Here is a 26,450-nt window from a genome sequence, read left to right as displayed (position 1 = left end):
GGAAGATACCTATAAGAATTGAGTACGCCAAGGATAATACATAAATAAAGGGTAGTCTACCTATTACTGATTAATAAAAATGTAAAAACATATCAGAATAATAAAAGAATATTTTGTAAGCGCACTATTAAATTAAACTAAACGAATAAAAAATGTTTAAAATAATTACACTTAACGCAGAATACTTTTTCACTTTGTTTACAACTACACGATTTTCGAAAAAAATAATTTAAATATGAAGTATATTTACTGTGATTTCTTATTAATGGTGGCGGGGCGTTCAGGGTCATAAACCATACGTCAAGAGGCACGTAATACCTACATGACCAGTAATAAAAATCTACAAACGAAAGAAGTTCCAGAGATTTCCTAAAAAGTTTGGAACAAGTCGGGAAAGTTCGATGACAATCGAAATTAGATTAAGTATCAACCCCAATTAAAGAGTGAAATAATTACCGAATTGGAATTATCCCTCACTGTTACCTACAATCGGTACACTTTAGTTCATTTACTGTATTGTTTCTTATAGCAAGAAAAGCCCAATCAGAAAAGGATTTAATTTTTAAAATTATTAAATAACGAATAATGAATTCAATTTTACGTAATAATAAATAATGTAAACGTATTACATCTCCTTATTTGCACTGTATCTGTAAGTATAGAGGGTTCCCAGATTACGACTTCAAGTGGAATCAATGCGGTTGAAAAAACCTCAAAGGCTACCCCAAGTATCTTATATCCATGTTGGGAATTCGGACTCGGGATACCATAACTGTCAGATTTTTTGGCATGAGTGTGGCATAGAAGAAATTGACAATTTTCGAAGATGTGTTAGAAAGTGTCACGTGACTTTTTCACCCCAAAAACATTTTTCATTTTGATAAAATTTTCATGTAAAAATCAATATTTACGAAAATATTTGCTTGTATTAAGTGCATTTTGTTCGGTGCCACTCGGGCTTCATTGCTATCAAAAATTCTGCTCGCTTGGTATGAAAATATTTCGGATAGTCTTTGAAGCTTTAGATCTCTATATTTATTTTAATACATTTTGTATATTAGACTTGAAAATATTTATAAAGGTGTTCATTAGACACTGTTTTAAATAAATAATTCATCAAGACGACGCGATGGCCTAAAGCCAAACAATGCTTCAAAATAATAGTCGTGAAAGCCATAGACATTTCTATTTTTTTATTTTATAATGTGCGATGAAATAAAAAATTGTTATTTGGTTTTCATCTGTCTTAATGGACACGATTTCTATTTAATATGATACATGATACTCGGCCCACTTTCTGAATTCTATATGAAAAGAAACAGAAAACACGTCAAGAAATTCTTATTTACAGTATCCATTATATTTTTTAAAATATGACACACTTTCTGTATTAATTATCCATATGTCTAGTATATAGGTTCAAGAAGGTGCAGTTTATAATGCATAATTAAACAATATGCTCCCGTTGCTACTCAAGGTTTTCAAGATAAAGTCAAGTTTAACTGTAAAAGCTGTAAAGTATGATGTAAGTTTAATAATTAACTTAACAAATGAGAAAGGCTAAAACGAACACACATATACATATGTAAGTATGTAATTGAAAGCCTTCTTCAATTGTAAATATAAAGGCAATCATCTACTACAACAAACATCGTACGATTAATAACAAAAAATAACATGCTACAAGTTGTAATAAATGTAGCTATAGTTGGGACGATAAAAATTGGCAAAGTTGGCAATAAATAATGTGTGAGAATGGACGTATATCTTCTTTCTTGTTTCCACTTGGGATTGTAGTAAATTGCTGTTTTGAAGACGCCCTTGTTAAGTTAGGAAATGCTACATGAGTAGTACAGACCAAGTGAAAAGAGATAACCGAATAATAGTAAGCGGTGAAGTGATTAAAGGTTGCTTAGGTACGTAAAAGATCAGGGCCGGCTTTATAATCGCCTGGTTATAATTACATCTTTAAAAAAGTGTCTTTTCTTTCCTAAATTCCTGAGAATGTTGAAGTTTCTTTAAAGTCCGTAGCTGGTAACGTACTAAAATTCTGTTTGTTTGTATCTCTTTCTGTTACACATCAATTGGTCTAATTTTTATTAGTGTCCGCTGCAATTCCTACCTGACATCTCTTTCTTATGTTTACGATATTCCGTACAACGTCTGTCGTGAATAAAAGTAGGCGTTCTGTCAGCAACCGCTCTGGTATAGTTAGTAGGTCCAAAGAAGAAGATAAATGCGCCATGTTATTTCGGACTATGTCAATTTTGAACGTCCTAACTATATGTATAACATATTTAAATGCATCATGGTTATAACGAGGGCTGTAACTTATTGAGTTTTGTCATATCCAGTATAAAAAACATAAATACTACATTAAGACCATTGTTTACCGTTTTTATCACCACATCTGCTATTAATAAATCCTTGTTTTCGCTTATCCACAGGATAGACTAGGTTATAACTCGAATTATTAAACCACAATAAAACACAAAATTGAAAATTCAAAGTAAAAATTAAATATTTTAAAATGTTAAGTATATTTTAAAACTGACCGTGAAATATTTTTATGCTATATTTGATCCCCTATTGTACATAATTTTTTTGTTAATGGTGTAACTAGCTTTCTAAAGTGTATTGCAACTAATGCTTCCTATAAGTTATCCATTTAAAATCAATTTAATTTTAACACATTGGCTATTCGATAATGACATAAAGAATTAAAACATTACAAAAAAATCACACGTTTTTTGTATTTTAAAAGAAGCACTGGATATAACAGTAGTGCAACCCTTGTGATTCAACATATATCGCAAATTATTTCAGGTCTAGACTTGTTCAAATTTAGTGAACTATAAAGCGTTTCCTTTCTAGGTACTACATATGTATTATTAATGCAAATTAATATTTTATTTTTTTTTTTAATTTTCCTACTACAAATTACCACAATTAAAGGAAAATTGTTGCTGTTGTTACACCCTCGCCGGGAATCGAACCCGAGACTTTTGGCTTTCAGCACCAATGCTACCAAACTACTAAACTATGAGAGATGACAACAGCAACAACAATTTTCCTTTAATGAAGGTAATTTGTAGTGGGAAAGTTAAAAAAAAATATGAATTTTCATTAATAATATCACCCCTATTAAATGTAATATTGTCATTGTTATCTCTGTCAAACAAATAAGAAACCATGTTTCGCGTAAGTCTGACTTGTTTACATTTAAATTAATTTCACTAAAATTTTACTTTCCTTCACAATGCTAGTCATTCATTATTATTATTAATGTTTCGCAACATGAGTGGATGTGTTTCGTTTTAAGTGAAAATTACATTTTTTAATAAAGGTGAAGTTCAATGGCTAGAATATTTACGACCCTGACCTACATAGACTAATAAATATCTCCAACCAACTGGTCTTTGCACCGTTCATCAGCTGGTAAGCGACATTATGTTAACAACCTCATATAACATAGGTTGGTACATGCAATTTTAAATGCTAATCTTATCGCAAAGTGAAACTTCATTTGCAAAAATAATGTTTCTTTTGTTTGTATTTGAGGTACGCTCATTTCACACGTTTCATTTGTATTTAAATAGTTTTACATTAATGTTTGTACCTATGTAATATTCCTGCTAAAGACCAACGATTTTTCGTCGAATAAATACGTTAAAACATTTTTCTACAATTTTTGACTGTTTCACTCTGTCAGTTTTACTTTCTATAAAAAAAATATTTTCTGAAAGATTAATGACATTTAATTAATTTGCATTTCAGTATCTTAGACGAATATTTTATTAATATAGTACAGACTCGATAACCCGAACCTCCGCTAATCCGAACAACGAACAAGTTCGAACAGCGCAGGCGTAACAACGTCACCTCGCTCGAGGAATCTTAAATTTTATCCGTCTTACGAAAATATTACGTTAACAGCTATGAAATGGCGTCAAAACGTATACATATAGCATTATAAATATAGACAACAGTTAATATGAACAAAAGTTTACAGACCGAAGCTACGATTACATATTACAAGTTTTTTATGTTCTAGATTTGTTTAAAACATAAAGTTTATATATAAATACCTGAGTCTAATATAACAAACGACTGGCCTTTGATAATCCGAACAAAGTGATAATCCGAAGGATTCTTTGCAATAATTAGTTCAGATTATCGAGGTTGTACTGTACATCATGATTAATTTAATTTGATACCGAAAAATGTACCGTTGGTTCTCACAAACTTTCAATTAACTTTTTTATATAATTTCAAAATTATCGATCAAACTTAATTGCCATATAAACATTAATTTGAGTTTGCTTTCCAGTCATGTGAAAAATACTAGTTTGTACGCTCTTAAGCATGATAACAGACATTTGGCATTGAATTATTGCAACAGCCTCTAGAATGCAGTTAAGTAAGTGATAAAAAAGGCCTTTCTTAATTATTACTTGGTGTAACTTAGTTTGAAAGTAACTTTCTCTATGTAATGATAATATAATAAGTAGCAGGAGTAGTATCATTATACATACTGTAAACTGTATACGTAAAGTTTTTTGTAATCATCCAAACATATCATTTATTATAATAGAGAACGAATCCAACGTCTTAATTTCTTTTGCTATTATCAAAAGGTAAATGACCTTTTAAAATTGTGCTTTATCAGAACAAAATTGATTTATATACGTATTTAATGAACCTACGCATCTGATTCTCCCGCTGTCTGTCATAAAAAGGTGTAATGAAAAATGTGTATATATGTAATGAATTAATTATATCCAATTATTAATAAATAAACATAAATAATTGTTACTTTTCAACAATGAATAAATTAATAATAAACGGATTAATAATAAATACTGTAAAACCTTTCCATATCGGATGTTTGACGATTGAGTCTAGTAACAGTTATCCTGAGGGAATTTATATTATTTGAGAAAATTAGTTATGAATGATACATAAATTTGTAAACGAAATTTTTTATTTCAGGTTTAAGAACTCAATTTTCCTTAACTGTTAAAGGCGAGTAGTCCTTTATTTCTTGATGTTTTTCCAGATACTAGAGATATTATCAGTGGAATATTACGCAATCGTGCACAAAATATCTGGAGAACAAGAACCATGATCAAGCGAAACCAAAATGCTCGAAAATATTTTATGGATTTTGATTATGAAAACTGCATGGAAACAACACAGAATGCTAGATAGAATACATGAGCCAAATATTTCATTGGTTTCTAATCATTCTTTACATCAAATGACACCAAATCGATCAAATCAATACTTTGTAGCAGTGGGACGCTAAAGAACAGACTCAAGTCAAGGCGGTATACCAACTTTTGAACTGTAGCATCCCATTTTCATTCAATTAAATATTATTATCAATTACACATTAGCAAAGCATTGTATTTTAGATCGATTTGATGTCATTTAGTGTGAGGTACGACTAGACCAATCAATGAGTTCAACAATGAACATTGAAATCGTCAATTTATTATGACTATTACCCTTTCAAAAAAATGTTTTGTTTAGTGAGGTAGTCATATTCAAAAATCAAAATACACGAGAATATTTTTGCATAATTAAGCTTTTTGTGGTTTGGTCCTAAGGTCAAAAATTAGGGGCTTATAAACTGCGAATGGTATTCAGTACCTGTTCAATGTTGTTGTAGTAGCCCCAATTTAAGCTAATGCACCATAATCAATATATTAATCAATCAAGTTATGCTTTCAATGTCTAATTTGTTTTTTAACTAGTAAACATTACAAATATTTTATTTGTACAAAATGATTGACGAACTTTACAATTCAAAGGACGGTTTGCTACCCTAATCACAATCTAACCTTTTATAAAAAGCAGTGGAGGGTAAATGTACAGAAATTAAGAAAGAAAATCATTACCTGGGGCGCAAATAGAACTGAGATCGCCTATGTTATATTCTATCATTGCTTTCCTTAAATCTCATTTACAAATTTACAAATATTGATATATCTACCTTCAATATAGACCATGACAGTCCCGGATTTCCACATTGCGCCCCGGATTTTTCTAGAAGCAATATTTTTCCCGGATTGTCCCGAATTTTTGAAAAGGTTCTTATTTTCAATATTTATTTTAAATATATTTCAACTAGAATTATTTTTACAAAATTTGAACCGAAAAAATTGTGCATATCAAAATACGCGGCACGCTTTAAACCACTTGAAGCATNAAAAAAATACTGATTTTTATTATATCCTTAAATAGTATTTATTATGTATAATTTTTTATTAAAAAATCATATTTAAGTTATTTAACTTAACTACCCCCCGCCCGCTACAAGTTCCCGTCCCGGATTTGAAATAAAAGAATATGGTCACCTTAATGATAGGTACTGAAGTGTGACATATAGCTTCTAGCTGAAAGCACTTAATTAGCCTTTAATAGCATAAGTCGTACTTTTTAATTTTATTCCCATATTTATGATGCTTTACTATCTTCACGTAAAGTTTAAACAACATTGAATGTCTATCCCTAATTTTTGATCTTCGCGGGAAGTGGATCCTAAAAATCCTCTTTTTTAAAATCTTCGAAACTTATTTTGGCCATCTTGTTACGCCAATTTTATGGACCTAAATTAAGCACATCCATTCCCGATTAACCGAAGAACCGAAACATATGCATATATAAATAATAATTCAGTTTTTTTATTTTTAAAGGTTTTACTGTATTATCAGACGTTAAATTTTCGCAAAACGTGATTGACCCTCTTAAATATTTGATCAGCCCTTTGTTTGCTTAGTCTCTTGGAACGAGGACGACCAGTACGTTTCGGTATTCTTTTAAGTCGAAACGATGGCAGCGGGCGCTCGGCGGCATTATTATTATTGTTATTGTTGTTATTTATAATAATGACATGAGCACCATCTTTATTTTTGGTTTTCGACAAGGAATCGGTAAATTGTAACTCAACACTGTCTTCAACTTTCGTACTAGACGTTTGCAATGGTTTAGTTTTGAGGGGAAGATTGGGTCGATAACGCAGATTTCCCCGACCACGATTGGGCCATTTGGGCGTTTTAATTATGGGTTTTCGATTTTGATTACGAGATGGAAAACGCCGATTTTTATTGTTAAAACGTCGAGCAATATTCGTATGATTGAAATCTACATAATTGGGATTAATGTTTGATGGGATTAGATCGCCCTGTTCCTCATTAGCACACCATTTGTTTGTAATAACACTATTGACAAAGGGACTTTTAGTATAACTACATTTTGGATTAAATATCTGTTGCTTTTCTGTAATAGCGTAACTGTAATCGTTAGTATAATAGTCATTTGTTTCGTCATCAATAATTTCAGTGTCACCTTTTGATGAGCGTTTAAACCTTAGCGTTCTTTTGACAGATTTAATTTGAAGACTTTCAACTGTTAATTGATAATTCGGATTACTTACGTCATTCTGGTCCTCATAGTCTTTGATTTCATTTGGTCTTCTTTCTTCGTTGCCACTGCTCTCTTCAATTACTGGTGAAGGGGTAGACAAAGAAGCTGCATTTATTTGAAGGGGATGAGCTACGGGCACTAGTAAAGAGTCTAAGGGCTTCGACTGATGAATGGGGTTTATAGCAGGAACCTCCTCCAGTGAATTGGAAGATGAAGTTTGAACATTAGCAGCTGGAAGTGGTGGTGATGGTAGCGTTGGTGGTGGTGCAATGGGATGCCCAGCATCATCAGGAGCAGACATTACATGACTATTAATTTCTTTCATTTTTTCTAAAGCTTCTTGCTGCGCTAAAGCTAGAGCTGCGTGTTGAGTTTGCACTCTTTGGTAAGCATCTTCTTGAGCTTTTCGTATTTGCTCGTCAGCTTGGGCTTTCGAGAAGGAATCCAATTGAAGCTGAAGTTGCTGCAATTGCTCCTGCGTCGAAGCAAGTGGGGTATAGGGACCATTGTGCCTATCATTGTTGGGTGAATATGCTACTACCACGACTGGCTTTATCTGTGGTACTGGAACGTCTAGAGTACTTTCTGCTACTGGTACATATCGTTTCCTTGTCCTGGATGGCATCGTGACGGATAACACCTTGGTTTGTGATTTTAACAGATGCTTTAAACCTTCCAACTGTTCAATGGGACTTTTACCAAGAAGTGAATTCAGCGCTTTCATCTGATTATCTCGCTGTTCATCTTTTTCTGCTCCATTCTTTGAAGAAGTACTGCTTTGAGTTTTATGTCCAATAAAATTTTTAGAAAGCACATAATCAGATCTAGAGACGTCTCGGTTAGTTGCGCCTTTGTCTATTGTTTGCATATCGCCTTGGTTTTCTTTATCGAAATTCGCAGTTCGTGAAAATCTTTTCAGCTCCTGTACCGCGTTGCCTTTTTGATTTCTTAAACTTATTTTAGGCTTTTCCTTCTTCGAAGTGTCTCCAAACTTTGTATTTCTTAAAGACGAAACTATACGGACAAGTGGTTTCTTTTTAAGTAGATTCAAAAGATCCACCTGTTGCTGCTGAAAATACCTCCATTTCTGTTGATCTCGTTGTAAAATTGTTGAATAATTGAAATTCGACCAAGGAGGGACATATCGACTCTTAGGAATTCTATTGCTATCCGATACAGGAATCTCGTTCACTTCCTCGTGCACTTGAGGAAAATGTCCACTTGCATATAATATTGGAAAGAGGCAGGCGAGAAAGAAAAGTATCTGAAAATACAAGTTTTCGTTTCATGTTACGAAGATTTGTGTTGTTTTCTATTTGAACTTCTTATTGGTTGAAGGAATATAAATTATTTGAGAATTTATTATCTAGCGATAAAAAGATCATTTAAAATTGGTATTTTTTATTGTAATGAGTTAATTATATGAAAGAATGAAAAATTAGACGAAAATCAACAATAATATAGTAATTTTGAATGGTTTTACAGGGCACATACATCAGTTAAATGAATCGCACGTCTTCATATTCAATTTTTAACAAAAAACATAATCAGAACATTCTCCAACGATATGATTTTAGGATTACAGATGATTTTTTGGTTACTTAGAACTGCCCACTGTAATTTCCTACTTAATTAAGAAACGGATAAAAATTATGCATAATTCCTATTTAGATCATTTAACTAAGAATCGAGACAATGTCAGCTATCTGTTCTAATTGTAAGTAAAACATAACAAATCATTAATAAATATAGTAAATTATTAGACTTTAACGTAACCAAAAATAGACCACTTTTATATGATAAATACAACAATGCAACTTTAAATCATAATTTCGAAAATTGTGGAATATGTTAAAAAGACCTATGCCACTGTATTTTATCCAAAAAGTTATATTAAGATGTTTCCGGATCTTAACTGATATAAATAGAAATGTGAATATATTTGTTTGTTTGTTACGATTTCCGGTCTTAACCGCTTAACTGATCATGATGAAATTTTGTACACACATTGTCAGGGGTAGATAAAAGGATATAGAGTACCTTTTATGTAAAAAAAAGAATTATTCCCGGAGGATAGAAAAATTAATTTTATGTTCACGTTTTAACTATTGAACCGATCATCATGAAAGTTTGTACACACATGGCTAGGGGTCCAAAAAAGGACATAGGCTACTTTTTATCGAGGGATAGAAAAATTTGCTTTAATTTTTGACACGTATTTAGGGCATCTACGTGAGCGAAGCTGCGGGTAAAACCTAGTTTCCTATAAAAATAAAGAAGATAGAATTTATCAAAAAACAAGGAAAATTGATTAAAGTAATTATAGTGTATTTCGAAAACTTCCCTGCATAAATCTCAAAAGATTAGGTTGTTACCCCTACGTTAATTATATCCCAACGTCTACACTTGATCTGTCGGTCAATACAAATTCAGTTTATAGGTTTATACCTACAATTTTCATTCATTTAATAAGGGCCAAAAATAATTTAAAGAGTATCACTAAAAGTTATACGAGACTCAGTCTCTCAGAACGAACAACTTCTATTACACTTACCGATGGGGTAGTAGCCATCATTATTTATATTTTGTTTAATACATAAACCACTAAGAAACAAATGCGTGAATAAACAAAACTTATCGAAACAACTGCTGATTAGCACATGCAACCTTAATCTTTGGCTTTAGCATTGACACTGAATATCTCACGGCGCTTTCGTTTCTTTATGACATAAACGCATCACTCCCAATGTACAAGAACGGTAACGTTAGCGAGTCTCTATTTCGACAAGACAGTTGCATTAAAATGTGCGAAACTGAAAGTCTTTCTCTCCACATGGCAGCTAGTATACGTACATACGTATATGGATACATATGTGCGTATTGTTTGTGGATCCGAACCGTACATAATAATTATAGTTTTTAGTTTCATGGGAAAACAGCGTGAATTAAATGGAAAGTTTGTGTGAGAATTACGTTCATTCCTTTCTATGGAAATGAACAACACGTAGGTATACTTCAGCATGGACAACTTCCTACTGATTTATGCATTAAAAAATATTTACAAGTGGCGTTACTTTTAGAATTTAAATTAAATAGAACTTTGAATACATTTGCGAGTTTGACACGCGCGCCAGTAGTTTCATGACATATCAAATACGTTCTAGTATTTATGAAAAGGGCAAGACACCATAAGCAATTGCAGGTGAGCGAAATTATGAATTGGTGACCCATGATCTGTAGCGGATTTAGACATGACTAGATTTTATCCGCATCGCCTTCGCTTGCGTTGATGTCTTAAATATATGTCAAAGATCATCGACGATCACATACAACTAATTTTTTCTATCCCTCGGGATCAGCATTATTTCTTCTATATAAAAGGTATCCTATGCCCTTTTCTGCACCGCCGACAATGCTTATACAAAATTTCATGATTATCGATTGAGTAGTTAAGGCGTGAAATCTACAAAATTAAACTAATTTCCCGTCGGGAACAGTATTTTTTTTCTGTATAAAAGGTACCCTATGTCCTTTTGTGTGCTCCTGACAATGTGTTTACATAATTTCATTACGATCGATTCAGTAGTTACGGCGTGAAATCGACCACATAAAACTAATTCTTCTATCCCAGAGGAACACTATTTGTTTTTTAGATAAAAGGTATCCTATGTCCTCTCCTATATTCCTCCTAATGTATCTACAAAATTTTATGATGATCAATTGAGTGGTTGCGGTGTGAAATCGAACACATTAAACTAATTTTACTATCCGTCGAGAACAGTATTGTTTTTCTGTATAAAAGGTACCCAATGTCCTTTTGTGTGCCCCTGAGAATGTGTTTACATAATTTCATGGCGATCGATTCGGTAGTTTCGGCGTGAAATCGACCACATAAAAATAATTCTTCTATCCCAGAGGAACACTATTTGTTTTCTAGATAAAAGGTACCCTATGTTCTTTCCTGTATCCCTGCTAATGTATCTACAAAATTTTATGATGATCAATTGAGTGGTTGCGGTGTGAAATCGAACACATTAAACTAATTTTACTATCCGTCGAGAACAGTATTTTTTTCTGTATAAAAGGTACCCTATGTCCTTTTTTGTACCCCTGACAATGTGATTACAAAATTTCATTATGATCAAATCAACCACACTAAACTAATTTATCTATACTTCGGAATCTGTATTATTTCTCTGGATAAAAGTTATCCTATGTCTTTTCCTGTATCCCTGATAATGTATCTACAAAATTTTATGATGATCAATTGAGTAGTTAAGGCGTGAAATCGACCACACAAAACTAATTCTTCTACTTCTCGGAAACAGTATTTTTTTTCTGTGTAGAGAATATCCTATGCCCATATCGGTACCCCTGACAATGTGTTTACACTCAACAACTCAAACCATAACCACATAACACTACCATGAACACACCGGCTGAAGAGGACACTAGTTGGTCCTAAAACGGCCTGAGGTAGAAGGGTGTTTTAGTCGGTAGGTCCGAGGACTTCTTCCTCGGGAATCCGACACTACCCAGTCGTACGGACGGCTGGGTGTCTTTTGAAGATTTCCCCTCTTCCACGAAAACATAAAAAAAAAATGTGTTTACAAAATTTCATGATGATCGATTGAGTAGTTAATGCGTGAAATCGGCCACATGAAACTAATTTTTTTATTCGTGAAAAACCTAATAAAGAAACAAACAAATCTCATTCGCATTTATAATATTAGTTCGGATTGTTGACTTCGCATTCTTATATTGACCACAGGTATGAATACACAAAAAGAAAAGCTAAAAAGTGTTCAGGTCCTATAGACAGATCGTATATTTTAAAAACTGAAAATTCGATATGTCTTTTTTCTTGAAACGATTTCAACCATAAACTTTCTTCAGTATTAAAATTCAAAGAGCAACCGTTAGGATAATAAATTAGACGGTTTCGCATCTTAAAGAATTGCAAACAACCAATACTTCTCTCGTTGAATAATTTACATTTAAAGGTAAAGGCACTGATCTTCGTTAAAAATCGAAAGCGTTGGCTAACACAGTATGCGTTTCATTAAAACTCTTCAACAAATCACTCACATAAAATCTTTGTTAAATCGCACGCTTTATAAACGTTGTATTTATATGGAGTATAAAATTTTTATTTATGCAAACTGTTTCAAATGTTTAATAAGGACCCTTACGAGCCAAGTGAACCGTGATATACAAAATTAATTTATGTAAAGAAAATTGAATAGTTAAATGTGCTACTAAATGCACAATCCGAAAATATCTCGACCGATTTCTTTTTATTTTGTTGTGTTCATAATCGTCAAAGCAAAGTTTGCATCAAAGAAAATCTATGGAAAATCCACGGGAAAAGTTGGAAATTTGGATGGTTTTTATATGAAAAAAATGTTTATGTTAAATTATGGTGTTTTGATATTGTTTGATATACGATAGTTGAAATATTGCGCAGAGGTTTCGTTTATGATGTAGGTATACAAGGAATAAGGGAGTACGTTGGAAGATTTAACCCCAAAGGAGGTTTGTATGGAATATAAGTATTTTATTTGTGGCCTGGTTTGGAAGTTAAAAGTTGCTCTTAATACTCATTGATAAAATTAAGCGAACACGTATTTTGGCAATTTTTATAAATCAGCTCTTAAGGGGTGATATGGGGTTGCTACGTTTGTATTTGAAATCCGAGATAGCGACATTACATAAAAGTAAAACTTTGTAGGGGTAAATGGGAAAGTCAAAGGTTTTATGAAAAAATGATATTAATTTCCGCGAACAAAGCCACGGGGAAAAGCTATTAAGTACCTAATAAACTACATTAAGTTCTTATACCTACACTTAGTCTCGTAAGACTCTTGCCAAACATTTAAAGTACTACACTTAACAGCAAATATCAGTTAGATGACGATATATTGTCAATAATTTGATATTAATATCAGCCTACTTTTTGGAGCAACTTCGATTAGGTTGATGATTCATTGACATGTTTTAGCAATGCCTGTAATTCATAAGGTGCTTAGTTTTAGTAAAATATAAATGGATTCTAAGGTCATGTAGTTTGATAATAATAATAACTGTTACTCCTACTTAAAAACCCATGTTTCTTTTTATTATTTATTTGGTAACTCTTCTTTACTGAATGTTATTCAACGTTCAGTTTTCTTATTATACCTTATTGTTTATAAAGCGCTTGATGAAATTAAGAGAACTACTTATATGTTCAGTTGGATGTACAAGAGGAGAAGAGGTTCCTCGTTTAGTTTTTAGATACGTAGTATCTATCAGAGAAGTACTATATACTGACAAGTACTTTATAATACCTATCGAATTCAGTATTTCAATTTCCTTTAGAAAGCGTTAGACTGATAAATATACAACAAACAGTGCAGAGTAGTGAATGTAGTTTTGCATTTACCGTCTATAGTTCGAATTATATTCTTAATTAAATTTCAATTTACAAACGAACATCCTTTAGAAATCCGAAAAAATGAAGAAATATAAATAAAACACTAAATCTTAAAATTCCACAAACCCCTTAAGCAGCCTTTCAAAACTCAACCTGTCATCTTACGTCAGTATAACTGAGGATGACATCTTGGAATTTATATATAGATAGCGTTTTGTTTAGCTAGGTTCCACAGTATATTGCATTTGAAAGTAATATTTAAATAATTGAAACAAACACCGCACAGAATCGTAGAATAGTTTCAACATTAAGGATCTACTCCATTGGTTGTATTGTCTTAATGAGAGATACCTTTTTTCTGTCTCAAAAATACCTTCATTTTATTGATAACAATGATGATTATAAATTAACAACGCGTTCCAAACTACCCAATGTATAATTAGTACGGAAGGGTCGCATTCTTCACTTTTTATTTCCGTTAAGACTAAAAAGAAACATTAAAAGCAAAGCAAAACCAATCAATGAAAATTTGGATTTAAATGTGTGCCCCTTTTAATTTTTAGGCAGTTCCCGAATTAATAAAGGGATAATTCATTGCGTTTACCAATTTAAGGTATAGAAGTAAAGAGAAATTTTACCGCCAAACGTTTCTTAATTATTTAATGCACTGCCATTGTAAACAACAACAAGAAACTGTTATGTGTGACATGGTATAATTCATCATCATCATAAGATCGTCACTCTTAAGACTGGTTGGATACGCACCTCCACTCTTTCCTATCCTAATCTTCGCATTTCCCTAAATTTAGAACATCCCACGTCCTAAACTATCAGCGAACAGTAATGTTATCTATGTCTACCTCTACTCCTCTTAACTCCTGTTTCTTCCTTCATGCCTGAGAAGGTGTCTTACCAACCTATCTTTTTTTATTGACTTCCATAGTCCTCTGTTCTATTCTTTTTAATACCACATCATTTCTAATCTTTTCTATCTACGATATCCACATCTTTCGCCGGTAACACCACATTTCGAACGCTTCTAATCTTTTCTTTTCCGCCGCGGCAACCGTCCATGTTACAAACTTACACCTTTAACAATATTTTTCGAATTTCTAAATTAATCGTTCGCGAGCATAAAAGTGACTTCTTCTTTTGAAGCTATCCTTTGATTTATATCCCTACTAATCCTTCCATCCTGACTTATCTGACTTCCTAGATACCTAAAATCAGCCACTTCTTCTAATTTTTCATCTCCTATCTTTACATTCGCTCTTTCCCTACTTTCTCTTCCCTTCCATACCAGTATTTTTGTTTTACTTTTATTTATTTTCCTATAATACTGTTTTGCCAATACCTCATCCGTTTTATTTAAAGCTATCTCTAACTACTCCTTGCTAGATACTAATACTATTATACCATCTGCAAATCGAAGCATACTAATCTTTTGGCCCTGAATATCTATCCCTACGGTTGTATTGTCTTTAAGGATGTTAGCCACTTCTAAAAACTCTTTGCTACCCTCCTCTGTTTCTCTTTTGTTTTCTCGAACTTAAGTTTTAATTAAGATAGGTAATTACTGTTTTGTTTTGTGCAAAATTCAATAATTTCGTTAGTTAAAATATGTTGCATTGAATAGTTAAATTGAGAATTAAAGAATGATTTTTTAATGAAGTTTATAGTATTAAATCTCCAATATAATAATTACTTCCATGGATTTTGTTTTTAAAAAATTTTAGCCATAGCCTACTACTTAGGTACCTATATACCAAGTGGACACAAAAGAAAATTTTAGAGAATCTTAGATTCTGAGCTTGCTTTTGAAAATGATTGTGCTATGTAGTTTTGGTAAGCTCACATTATACTTAACCGCAACCTCCAATCTTTAGAAAAGGGAGAAACCCCCCGTAAGAGTGCCGAAAGTAGGGGGTACCCTGCATATGCATTTTAATCAGTCTACGTCTACGTGGTTAAGCAAAGATTAAAAATAAACTAAATGATGTCAGTGTTGCTTGATATAAAATTTCATAAAAAACCCAAAAGTTGCTAACAATACCAAAATATCATATTCATAAAAATTGAGATGAGAGATTTTTCTAATGGGAAAGTAAATTTTGTTGGCTGCTGTAAATTGTTATAATTTTGCCCATATAAAATTTTAAATAAAGTCGCCTTCACATTTTTACTTATTATTTAAAATATGTAGACTTCTATTGAAACAACGGAAATAAAAAATGTTTTATTATTAAGTATATAAAAACACATTATCACAACAACTTCACAATAATAAAATAAATATTTCTAATCTACAAAATAGCAACGTCATTAACAATACAATAATAATGGGTTAATATCATAATGCACATTAATTAAAATTATTATAGTGTGCGAATTGTACCTACGATTATTTCGTTCAGTCTGTTATACATATGTATATGCAAAAATATTATGTCTACCGTGTATATGTAATGCCATATGTATAGTCAAAGTCCGAAATGTTGACGCTCCGTGGAATAAGTGGTTAGTCTTTCCGCGAGACAACGAAAAAGACTGTCTTGTCTAGCCTTGAATCATTGAATCGCAAATGCCTACACTAAGAAGAGAAGAAGTCTTGTCTTGTCTCAAATACAAACGTATAGACGTATTTGTTATTTGACGATGTTTACAATTACTTGAACGTGTTTAAAAAATACATAAAAAAATGTATAACAGTATATAAAAAAAATAAGACATACGGATTTACAGAACGTCGAGAAACACTATTTCAAAACTTGCTGCCAGATGTTACATTTTGATTTTTGGAAACACAAAGTGAACTGTTTTATATTTATTTATTTAGGATCCAACGGAGTCACAAAGGACAAAAATTTGTGGTAGGTTTCCATGAAATTCTGTAGTTTAAGTCTTGATCTTTCTGGAAGGCTCACGAACTTTAATATGCGGGCATGTATGTGCTGCTAGGGCGGAACGATTATTCCGGATTCCGGCCGTGAAAGCCTTTGTTCTTATATCTAGTTATTACCTTCGGCATCTTTACTAAAGAGGCTGCCGACTATTGATTTTATTTATATACAATCCGCCGCGGTTACTCAGTGAGCTGTGCAAGAGCCGCCGGAAATCGATATATCAATTTCTTCACATACATAAATACACGCAGGTAACAATACCTTATATTTTGATTTGCACTTATATGCTTATAACTAAATTTCTTTTTTTGAGAACAATGCTTCAAAAATTATTTTTAATAAGAAGATAAAACGAATAAGAAAATTGCGTCTGTCTCTATATATATTTCGTCCTCTCAGGAGCTGTATCTTGTCTCGCGACAATATTATGTTGGCTGGTCAATCCCAGGTTTAACTAACTCCTTTAGGCAAACCCCAAAATACATTGTAATAATTCGAACTAACCAAAATCTGACCAGAAAATACTGAAACAAAAATAGATAATTAGTAGTGGTGAGAGCAATAACTATTTTCTTTTAGCGCGTGTTGTACGAATGTTATAGTTTTTAGCATTCTATCTTAAATGCTATTTATTAAATCGCTATTTCATACTGTTTACTAAAAAATACTTGTAATGGTCATTGACTTGATGGAACGAACTAACCAAAGAAAAAATAAGCGCATTGAGCGATGTATAAACATCGTATATACACAATTTACATTCAGAATGTTATTTTGTTTTTTAGTTAGTGGACAAATGACAAGACAATATCGGATAGAATTTTCTCATACACTCACTGTAATGTCATTTTTAACACAAATTGCTGAAACCTCAAATAAAAGTCGCAAATAAGATAATATTTTCATTATGTTTATCTCTATGAGGTTGCCTTGATTTATAATTTAATCGTAAAGAAGTATTTCGGCGTTTGTCTAAAGGCGCTGGTCAAACCTAGGAGTTATTCTAGTTATTCCGCAGGACGTCAACATATAGGCCTATGACTAGCTTATTTAGGCACTTTTTTATAAAACTAAGTTCATAAAACATATAGTATGTGGCAATTATAAAACTAATGAACTAAGTAGTTTAGTACAGTTTTTGTGTCCACGAGGTTTATTTAGGGTCGAGACATTTAGTTAAAAGTTAAACAATCTCCTCGTCTTTATCCGACGATATGTTTATTTTATGATCAATGAATTAATATCAATGCTTCGGATTGGAAAACAAAGACAGGAAAACATATCTTCTAATTTTGCAACAAATCAAGGTTTTCCTTTTGTTTTTTGAGATGCTGTTTATGTTAAAATAAATAACTTCAAAACTCGATCAAGGTTTGATTAACTGATGAAGTAGAAACGGAATATATGAGACGTAATAAGATTATGATTTAGTGTCTTCTATTGGTCTTCCATATTCATCTATTTGCATAGATGGTATCAGTGGAGGCATAAATCCGTACTCCATTTTAACGTTATCAAAATTGTGTCTGGCGTTCCTGTTACTACGGAAATTATGACCGTAGTGTTCAATTTTTGCGCTGTTTGATGACTCAAGATCGGCAGGTCTTTGTAACTTCAAATTATTGTTGTTATTAATGTTATTGCTAGGATTATTTTGATAATTATTATTTGGTTGGTGAACGGTTTTAGTAAAAGCAGGAGGTGATTGTGTAGTTGCGGGTGGATGAACAGGATACCGATGATTCACCACTTGTTTGGCTCTATTTTTTCTAAAATTTGGCACGTTAATCTTGGGATAGTCATACCTTCCTCGTTTGAAATCCTTGTTTTGGTTAAAATTGGGAAAATGAATTTGGAAGAACTCCAAAGGCAAAGCGGGCAGAACCTTCGGTTCTTCTGGTTTTGCGTTGCTTGGTAAAGCGGGGAAATAAGAATGTCTTATAGCAGGAGGAATGTTAACTGGTGGAGGTTGTTGAAATGTCAAAAACGAATCAAGGTAATGGTGTTGATTAATTGGTTGTGGTACAGAATAGGGTGTCATATAGGGGAATAAATTATTATTTCCAGCAGGGCGATGTACTTCTGGTAGTAGTACTTGCTTATTCAACGGGACGTTTAACAGTCTTGGAGGTTCAGTAGGTAGTGGTAGAGTGTACGTGAAATACTGGGGATAATCATCAGGGTTTCTGTTATAATTATCATTTGTTTTGTCTTCATAATATCTCGTGTCTTTATTATAATCAGTAAGGGTATTATTTTGGGCCAATTGAGGTACAAAATACAAATTTGGTTGGACCTCCTTGCTTTCTGAAGAAGAATCGAGAGGAGCAATTTGAGAATTCGCTGCATCATCCAGTGGTAAAAGTACGTACTCTTCTGTTACATTACTTTCACTCTGAATATTGCCGGTAGGTGGTGTTGGTGATGGTGTTATTACTTCAAACTGATATGGAACATAGGATGGAGGTGGCAAGCGGGTTTCGGTATAATTAACCTTATCATCAGCGATAGGTTCAACTGGAAACAGATTGTTTTGCAAGTTTGGCTCCACCGAGTTTCTGTTTTTCTGTTGAGGATACACACTGATTTTATCCAATGTATTATTATTATTATTATTGAAATTGTTCCTAAGGTATTTTGTGATTGATCCTAAATAAATCGGGACGCTTTTTTGTATATCTACCACGACACGTGACTTTGTATCCTTAAATCCACTGAGTTTATCAGTAAAATTACCTTTCAAAGCTTCTGCCAAGGCAAATGGTTTTAATGTGTAAGATGTTGTTTTAAAATAATATTGAGTTGGAGTCACTCTTTTGCCTATTGTCGCTTCTATGTCTGGGACTACAATGGGATTTTTAGATAAATTGGTAACTTTGTGTTGAGATATCTTGGTCACTCTATACTCTGGCGTGACTGCTTCGGAAATTGTTGTATCGGTTGCTAAGTTATCCTCAACAAGAGGTTTTTGGAAGAAATCTCCATTGTATTTCACTTGACTTACACGGTTGTCTGTGATTGATTGAGCTGCTGTATGGTACACATCTTTGTTATGGTCGTCGGTTTGGATATATGATTCGATATTTTCAGTAGCGTTTTGAATTACATTGTCGTTATTAGTACCAAGTTTGGTGTTCTTCTCTGAATTATCTTCGTCACTTGTTATGGCTTCATTAATATTTAATACATCCAAACCTGTAATTATTTCGTTTGTATTTGGAATTAGTCTGGACGGCTTCTTCCTCTTCTTCAAATTAAATGTAATAACATCGTTTATGGGTGATGGTGTTTTCTGGTTATTTCGTTTTGGTTCATTCGCTTTCAAATGTAGCTTCGATCCGAACGATCCTAAATTTTGTATTTCCAGAAATGCATCGTCATAGTCGTTTACTTTATCGTAAGAACTTGGTTTGGGTTGTTTAGAATAAGTAAATCTTTTATCGTTCGAATTAGTGTATAAATCCTGATTTGTTGGATTTTTCTCGTACTTTTTTGACTTTCTGTTACCGAATCCTATTGATTCTTCAACGGTCAAATCCCTTTCATCCACAAAGGAGTTGTCTTGGTAGGACGGAATTGTGGTCAATTCCTGACGCCCCTGAAAAGAACTCAGTAAGAATACTACGAACATACTAATAAATAACAGGAAATTAATCAAAAATAGGAAGCTTGTACTGTTATACAGGGTAGTCCATTAAGCTTGCCTTGGTCTCTGGCGGTCTTGCCGTTAAAATTGGAAGAAAATGTTTTCAATAAAAAATGTTCTGGGTCAAATGATCTATCTGCGAAAAATAATTTCAGAGATGGCGGACTTCCGGATATACATTACATTACATTATTACATTTTTGATTTCAGCATCGATTTTAATGTCAGTTTGTTAAGCATAATTTTTTCCTGCGCGGTATCTTTTTGGAGTTATTTAATAATTAACGTTTGTAGTACCCTACAAAAAATATAATATCTCAGCAATTATAAGTACTAGATAAAAAGATGCGACTGTCGCTGTTGAAAAAAAAAAATGAAACGCACTTGGATTTCTATCTAAAAGCTTTTTTCAAAGCACATGATGTTCAAATTTTAAATGTTTCAAACATCAATAACTCATTCTTTTCAAATGGGAAGCTGTTCAAATATGTTCATTTTGACATCGAAATTTAGGGTAATACATCAATCTTATCTATAGTACAGTCGAAATAAGAAGGCGAAGTCCCCAATAAATAATGCACACTAAAGGCATATCGTTTTTCTCGTACTTACAAACGGAAAATGTCCTGTCTTTACTCTCTAAACACGCCTACTCCACAGCTGCGTCGAGATCTGCATCTACGTTTCATAAGAATCAATCGAATAAAATGAGACGATCGACGACATGCTTGTCTTATCATTTGTACCTACATAAAATGGGCAAATTTACAGGGTCGGCTTAATTTAGTTGGTGTATTTGTGCGAATAGTCATCTCCCTACATATATCGTTTAAGTTATTTTTTCCTTATAACTATTGTTGTCGTTGTTTTTGTTGGTGTTATTGTTGTTGTCATTGTTTTTTTATTGTTATTTTTATTGTTAACTTTCAACGAAATGGTCCGAGAAGTTTTAAATTCTCAGAGTAGAAAACTTGTTTGGAATGTTATTAATTATTTTCAAAGAAAGAAGGAAACAAGTAGAGAAAACATCTCCGTTATAAACATAGCGGCGGAGGTTTTGAACATTAGTTGCAGAACCGTATCCCGGATACGAAAAGAAGGTGGAACTTTTAATTTAAAAACAGATGTATTATTTTGTAAAAAATTATTTTTATGAAATTAAAAATAAACAATAACGCATTCATTTCTCTTCAATGCTGACTATTTTTGAAGTCGATTGACCTCCTCTAATTCGAGATAAACTTAATTAATATTTTTAGATGTGTGGGTATGTATGAATACAGACTCATTCAATCTGTTTTGATGTACAATCGAAATTATATAAATATTATTGCATTGAATTATCTTAGATCTTACAATAACTTTTTCACCATACTGTAGCACGACTACTATCTTAAGCCGGTCCTGTAAATTTGCTCATTTGAAGTAGGTACAGACAACAAGACAAACACGTTTTCAACCGTCTCATTCTATTCGATTGATTCTTATGAAACGTACGTGCAGGACTCGACGCAGCTGTGGAGGAGGCGTGTCTAGAGAATAAAGACAGGATATTTTCCGTTTGTAAAAACGAGAAAAACGATATGCCTTTAGTGTGCATTATTTATTGGGGACTTTGCCTTCTTATTTCGACTGTACTATACTTCATAATACTCCGGATGTAAGGTAATCATGAACGTAGCTAAAGATACCCAGAAGAGGCAAATTTTCAGTAGCTGTAAATTTATATAGATTAAATTTGCTTGATTTTCATATTTGTAGACTTCGTGCTGATATCATAACTCGTCAGAACCTCTTTTAGGAGGGGCAATGAGCTTGCCCCTACTTATATATGCCCATGACGATAATTAATTTCTTTCGTCTTCGTTTCCAATGTTCAAAGTATCTCTCAAAGCCTTCAGAAGCCTTCAGCTTCACCGTCATTTTAACTTTTAATCATATCCAAAGCCCCGTTCCTATGATCATTTTACATTTATTAAGGCGATCTAGCATCTTGGTATTCCAGGCGAAAATTCGAGGAAAATCAGTGATGGAAGTGCAGGCGTATTGTAGTAATATATCACTATTACAGAAATTTGGTCTCATGTAACGCACACAATCGCTCAAAATTTCATAACCTCTACACAGAAGGGAGCAGGTATTGTTTGTTTTTTAGGACGAAATATCTATTAATAAGTGTCTTTATGGGCTTTATTGACACGTTTAATGCAGTAAAAGAGGGCTACTTTCTTTATGCTAAAGACCAAAGACATCAAAAAAGGAATTTCTCCTATTCCTTAACGGCCTAACTCAGGCAGTGCCCATGGTCATACATTACCTCAGCCTAGGGCTGCCATCCGTCTGGATTTCCCCGGATTTGTCGTAGTTTGAAGAGGGTCAGGGGACCGTCCGGCAGGGGTTTTTAAAAAGTGTAACCCGGACACTTTCGTTGTCAGGTGAAATCCAATTTTTTTTTATGGATAAGCGATGAATTCATTGACAATACGAACGTAGAGAGAGCGTTTTCGCTAATCACGCAGCAATAGACGAAAGAAAGAAACTCGCTAAACATACACACGGTTTCTTCTCTGATCAAAATCAAATATAATTTCAAGGACCTGAGTTGTTCCGACTTTTACAAATTCTTATTGGAAAAGAATGATATTTTAGCGAAAATTGGGAAGACTGAAGAATAGTAAAATAAGTAAAAAAATTGATCTTGTTAAAATTAAAAGTTTTAGCAGTTACTTAAGCACTTTTAATTTACAAATATTATTGGGATTTGGCTACCATATAATGATTAATTCCAAAAACAAAATGTTTCTAATTATTTTTGTTAACATATTATCTCATAGTGTTTAAATTATATTAAAAATGTCTATTTTTTCTTGCGGTTACATACGTACTTAATTCGATTATAATTACAAGCTGTATAAATGAATAAAAATGAAAAATTATAACCCTGCTTTTATTTTTGTTGCAAAACATATTATTTCAGCGGTGTACAGGGAAACAATCGTATTTCGTCTAAATGCCTGGGATTTTTACCATGTTTATCCGGCGTCGGCAATTTAAGTGACGACAGCCCTATCTCAACCCAATCTCAGAAATTCAGATTCCAAATTTTTTGGAAGACTTAATTGGACAAGCAAGCATGTTTCAATTTTAATACTATGTATATCTTGCATCTCTCCAGTGATTTTTGACTCAAAAATATAATCAAATGTGGTAGTCACATACTTTTTTAACAAAAAGGCGTTGGTATGAATTTTTTTGAATTTACATAAAATTGTATTCTAAAAATGTATCGTCTACCTCATAGAAGGTAGGGTAGACTGGGTACGAAAGTGCCAGTGGGCGGTAGTGACAATCGTTGTATTAGCGAAACTATAAGGAATAGCGCGTTTGGGGCGAGGGAAGAAAGAACCCCCGTGCGTGTCTGAACAGGCGTCATTGTGTTGCGTCAGCCGCCGCGCGAAGTTAGTGTTGCTAGAAGCCTGTATTACTTTTCGACGATCAAAATAAGTATTTTTGTTCGTTTTCTTTTCGTGATTGTCGCTATATGTAATATAGATAGACTGATGAGTATTTTTATTCATTACAAGCTAAAAACTGACTGTTAAACAGAACTGATTCCTTGTATGTAGGTTATACAGTATCGTCATGGCGATTTTATTTTTGTGAACACGTGCGTTGGGTACGGTTGTGCCATATTTCCTAGGGATGGTTGTGACACAAGAAAAAATTTTTTTTGATTCTAGATGCCTAGAATTCGGATCAGAAAGGCCGAGAGAGCAAAGAGCGACGTAGAAAATTATGAAAACGTGTATAATGAAGTGAAAAAGGGAAAGTCAATAAGACGTTATGCGGAAATGTACAATGTTACTCGAATGTCTTTATTACGATACATACGTAAACGTGATGCAGTTGCGGCGCGCCATAATGAAGATAACATCAGAATGGGGTATGTCGGTTATAATAAAGTGTTCTCTAAAGAACAAGAACAGGAACTATCAAAATATATAACTCACTGTGCGGAAATATATTTTGGCCTTGCTCCCAAAGAGGCTCGGAAGTTAGCTTTTGAACTTACCACTAAATAAAATTTAAAACGTCCTGCTACATGGGTTGAAAATGAGATGGCTGGAGAAGAATGGTTCCGTTCATTTATGAATTGGAATTCTGAACTGTCTGTTCGAGTAGCTCAAGCTACTAGCCTCTCAAGAACAACAAGCTTTAACAAAAAAGCGTGGATGCATTTTATGACAATTTACAAATGGTTCTTGACAGACACGCTTATGAGCCACAAGGTATATCAAATGTTGACGAGACTGGGTTAAACATAAATAATTTTATGATTACTTAATATTAATAAAAAAATTGAAAAGAAAAAAAAAGACTTATAAAACAATAATGTGATTTGCACGTAAGCGCCATATTAACAAGTAATGTAATGATTCTTGAAGAATACTTAATAATTAAGAATTAAGCAAATATTCCAACAATAAATGTGATTAAAGACTGTTCTGTTGTATTTCTTAACCTGTCACTACTAACCCCAAGCACTGTCACAACTACCCCTGGGATGTGGTCGGTTGTGACACTTTTTCTTTTTTTTTTTTAAACTTGTGCCTGTCAGTTAATATTTTATTTAGGGATAAAATTGAAATACCAGTATGTTGGACAAACTGTGCTTTACCGTAAAAGCACCTTCCTTGTTAGATAACTGACATAATTACAAAATTATGGGCGATCATATGAAAAATGGCACATTCGTACCCAGTCTACCCTACTGATAGCACTTGGAGCATAATTTAATAATGTAATGCAACATTCTTAATATCTTGAATTATTCAAGACCTTAATCTGAAGAAATCAAGATATCTCTTGAATATTTACCTTATAATCCACCGATTCGGTATCAATATCATGTTGATTATTAGGCTTTGTAGTGGTTTCGCTGCTATAACCGTAAAAAGTTCTGTAGTAAATGTCCTCATTTTGTGTTACTTTTTCATTTAGTAGCGATCTAAACAGAAAAGAAAACGATAAATATACTTATTAGCACAAAAATACCAATTATAATAAACGTTAAATAATAGAAAGGTAAGTACTAAACTAAATGCTTGAAGCCCTCGCATTTCATGTTAATTATCTTTTGTTGTCTTAATTTATTATCGTACAATAGGAATAAAATTTACGAAGACATTCACTTTCCTATCGCCCTGAGGCCCTTACACCTAAAATTCACTGACTGCGGTGAAAGTAACTGTCATTTGAAGAATGAAGCAACGAACTTAAATTGAAATTTATTTCTTTTAGATTCAATTTATTTCTTAATTCGCTGTTTTACATATTTTAAGAATAAGCCATTTCTCTTGTTGACGTTATTATTAATTTATAATGTGTTTTTCCTGTTGGAACTGCCAACTCTAAAACATCGTAATAAATTAACATACTAATTGTAAGTATAATCAGCGGTAACCACCTAATTTGCTGTTTAATATGATACACATTTTTATTTTGACACTGACCGAAATTTTAATAGATATATTATTCTAGTTTTTTCAATTTATTTTTTACGTTTTATGCAAATTTCACATCTCACTTGAACAAATCCTTCCACCATTCAGAGAATCCTTTATCAATAGGATTAATACTTGTAAAGTATTTGAGTAAAAGTATTCGAACAAATACTTTTATACTTTAATGTGTATAATTGAATTTGAAACACTTTTCAATGAAAATGATTATCTGTATTTAAATACAAATATTCCTTTTACTTGATTTTGCAAATGCTTTTCCAAATACTTATTATATTTTTTAATCTGTAAACAATTTCTAAATAATTCAACTCAATAGAATATAGAATTATGTATAAACTGTTCAGAAAGTTCTAGAAAATACTACAAATGGCACAGTGAGCGCCATCTGTAGTACTATGCTACATTTTAGGATTACGTATACTCCAACAAGGTCCACTTGTGTGGATATCTACTTGCTGAAAACGAATCCCGGCGTAGCCAACCTCAACGTGATAGGCACGTTAGCTTAATCGAATAAAATAATTCGAAGT

The 26,450-nt window shown here is 32.8% G+C and overlaps 2 protein-coding genes across 4 annotated transcripts in view; both read right to left on the bottom strand.

Moving 5' to 3' along the window:
• Positions 1–10,220, bottom strand: part of LOC108737287 — a 13,413-nt gene extending 3,193 nt beyond the window's left edge. For both annotated transcript variants that reach the window (XM_018470040.1, XM_018470049.1), the window contains exons 1-2: positions 9,986–10,220; positions 7,442–8,695 (exon numbers count right to left, since the gene is read on the bottom strand). In XM_018470040.1, the coding sequence (XP_018325542.1) occupies positions 7,442–8,695; positions 9,986–10,006 (1,275 nt within the window). In that variant the 5' untranslated portion in view covers positions 10,007–10,220. The remainder of the gene's footprint in view (positions 1–7,441; positions 8,696–9,985) is intronic.
• Positions 10,221–16,150: 5,930 nt separating this feature from the next.
• The window catches only part of LOC108737274, a 41,982-nt gene continuing 31,682 nt past the window's right edge, over positions 16,151–26,450 (bottom strand). The window contains exons 4-6 of one of the 2 annotated variants that reach the window (XM_018470026.2): positions 25,274–25,403; positions 19,486–20,347; positions 16,151–17,273 (exon numbers count right to left, since the gene is read on the bottom strand). In XM_018470026.2, the coding sequence (XP_018325528.1) occupies positions 17,200–17,273; positions 19,486–20,347; positions 25,274–25,403 (1,066 nt within the window). In that variant the 3' untranslated portion in view covers positions 16,151–17,199. Of the gene's footprint in view, positions 20,348–25,273; positions 25,404–26,450 lie in introns of both variants that reach the window. The other variant, XM_018470018.1, reaches the window with a different exon arrangement.

The sequence above is a fragment of the Agrilus planipennis genome, unplaced genomic scaffold (genome assembly GCF_000699045.2).
Source record: "Agrilus planipennis isolate EAB-ADULT unplaced genomic scaffold, Apla_2.0 scaffold9, whole genome shotgun sequence".
NCBI lineage: Eukaryota > Metazoa > Arthropoda > Insecta > Coleoptera > Buprestidae > Agrilus > Agrilus planipennis.
The sequence above is the reverse complement of the archived record's forward strand: the minus strand, read 5'-3'. Positions and strand labels throughout refer to the sequence as shown.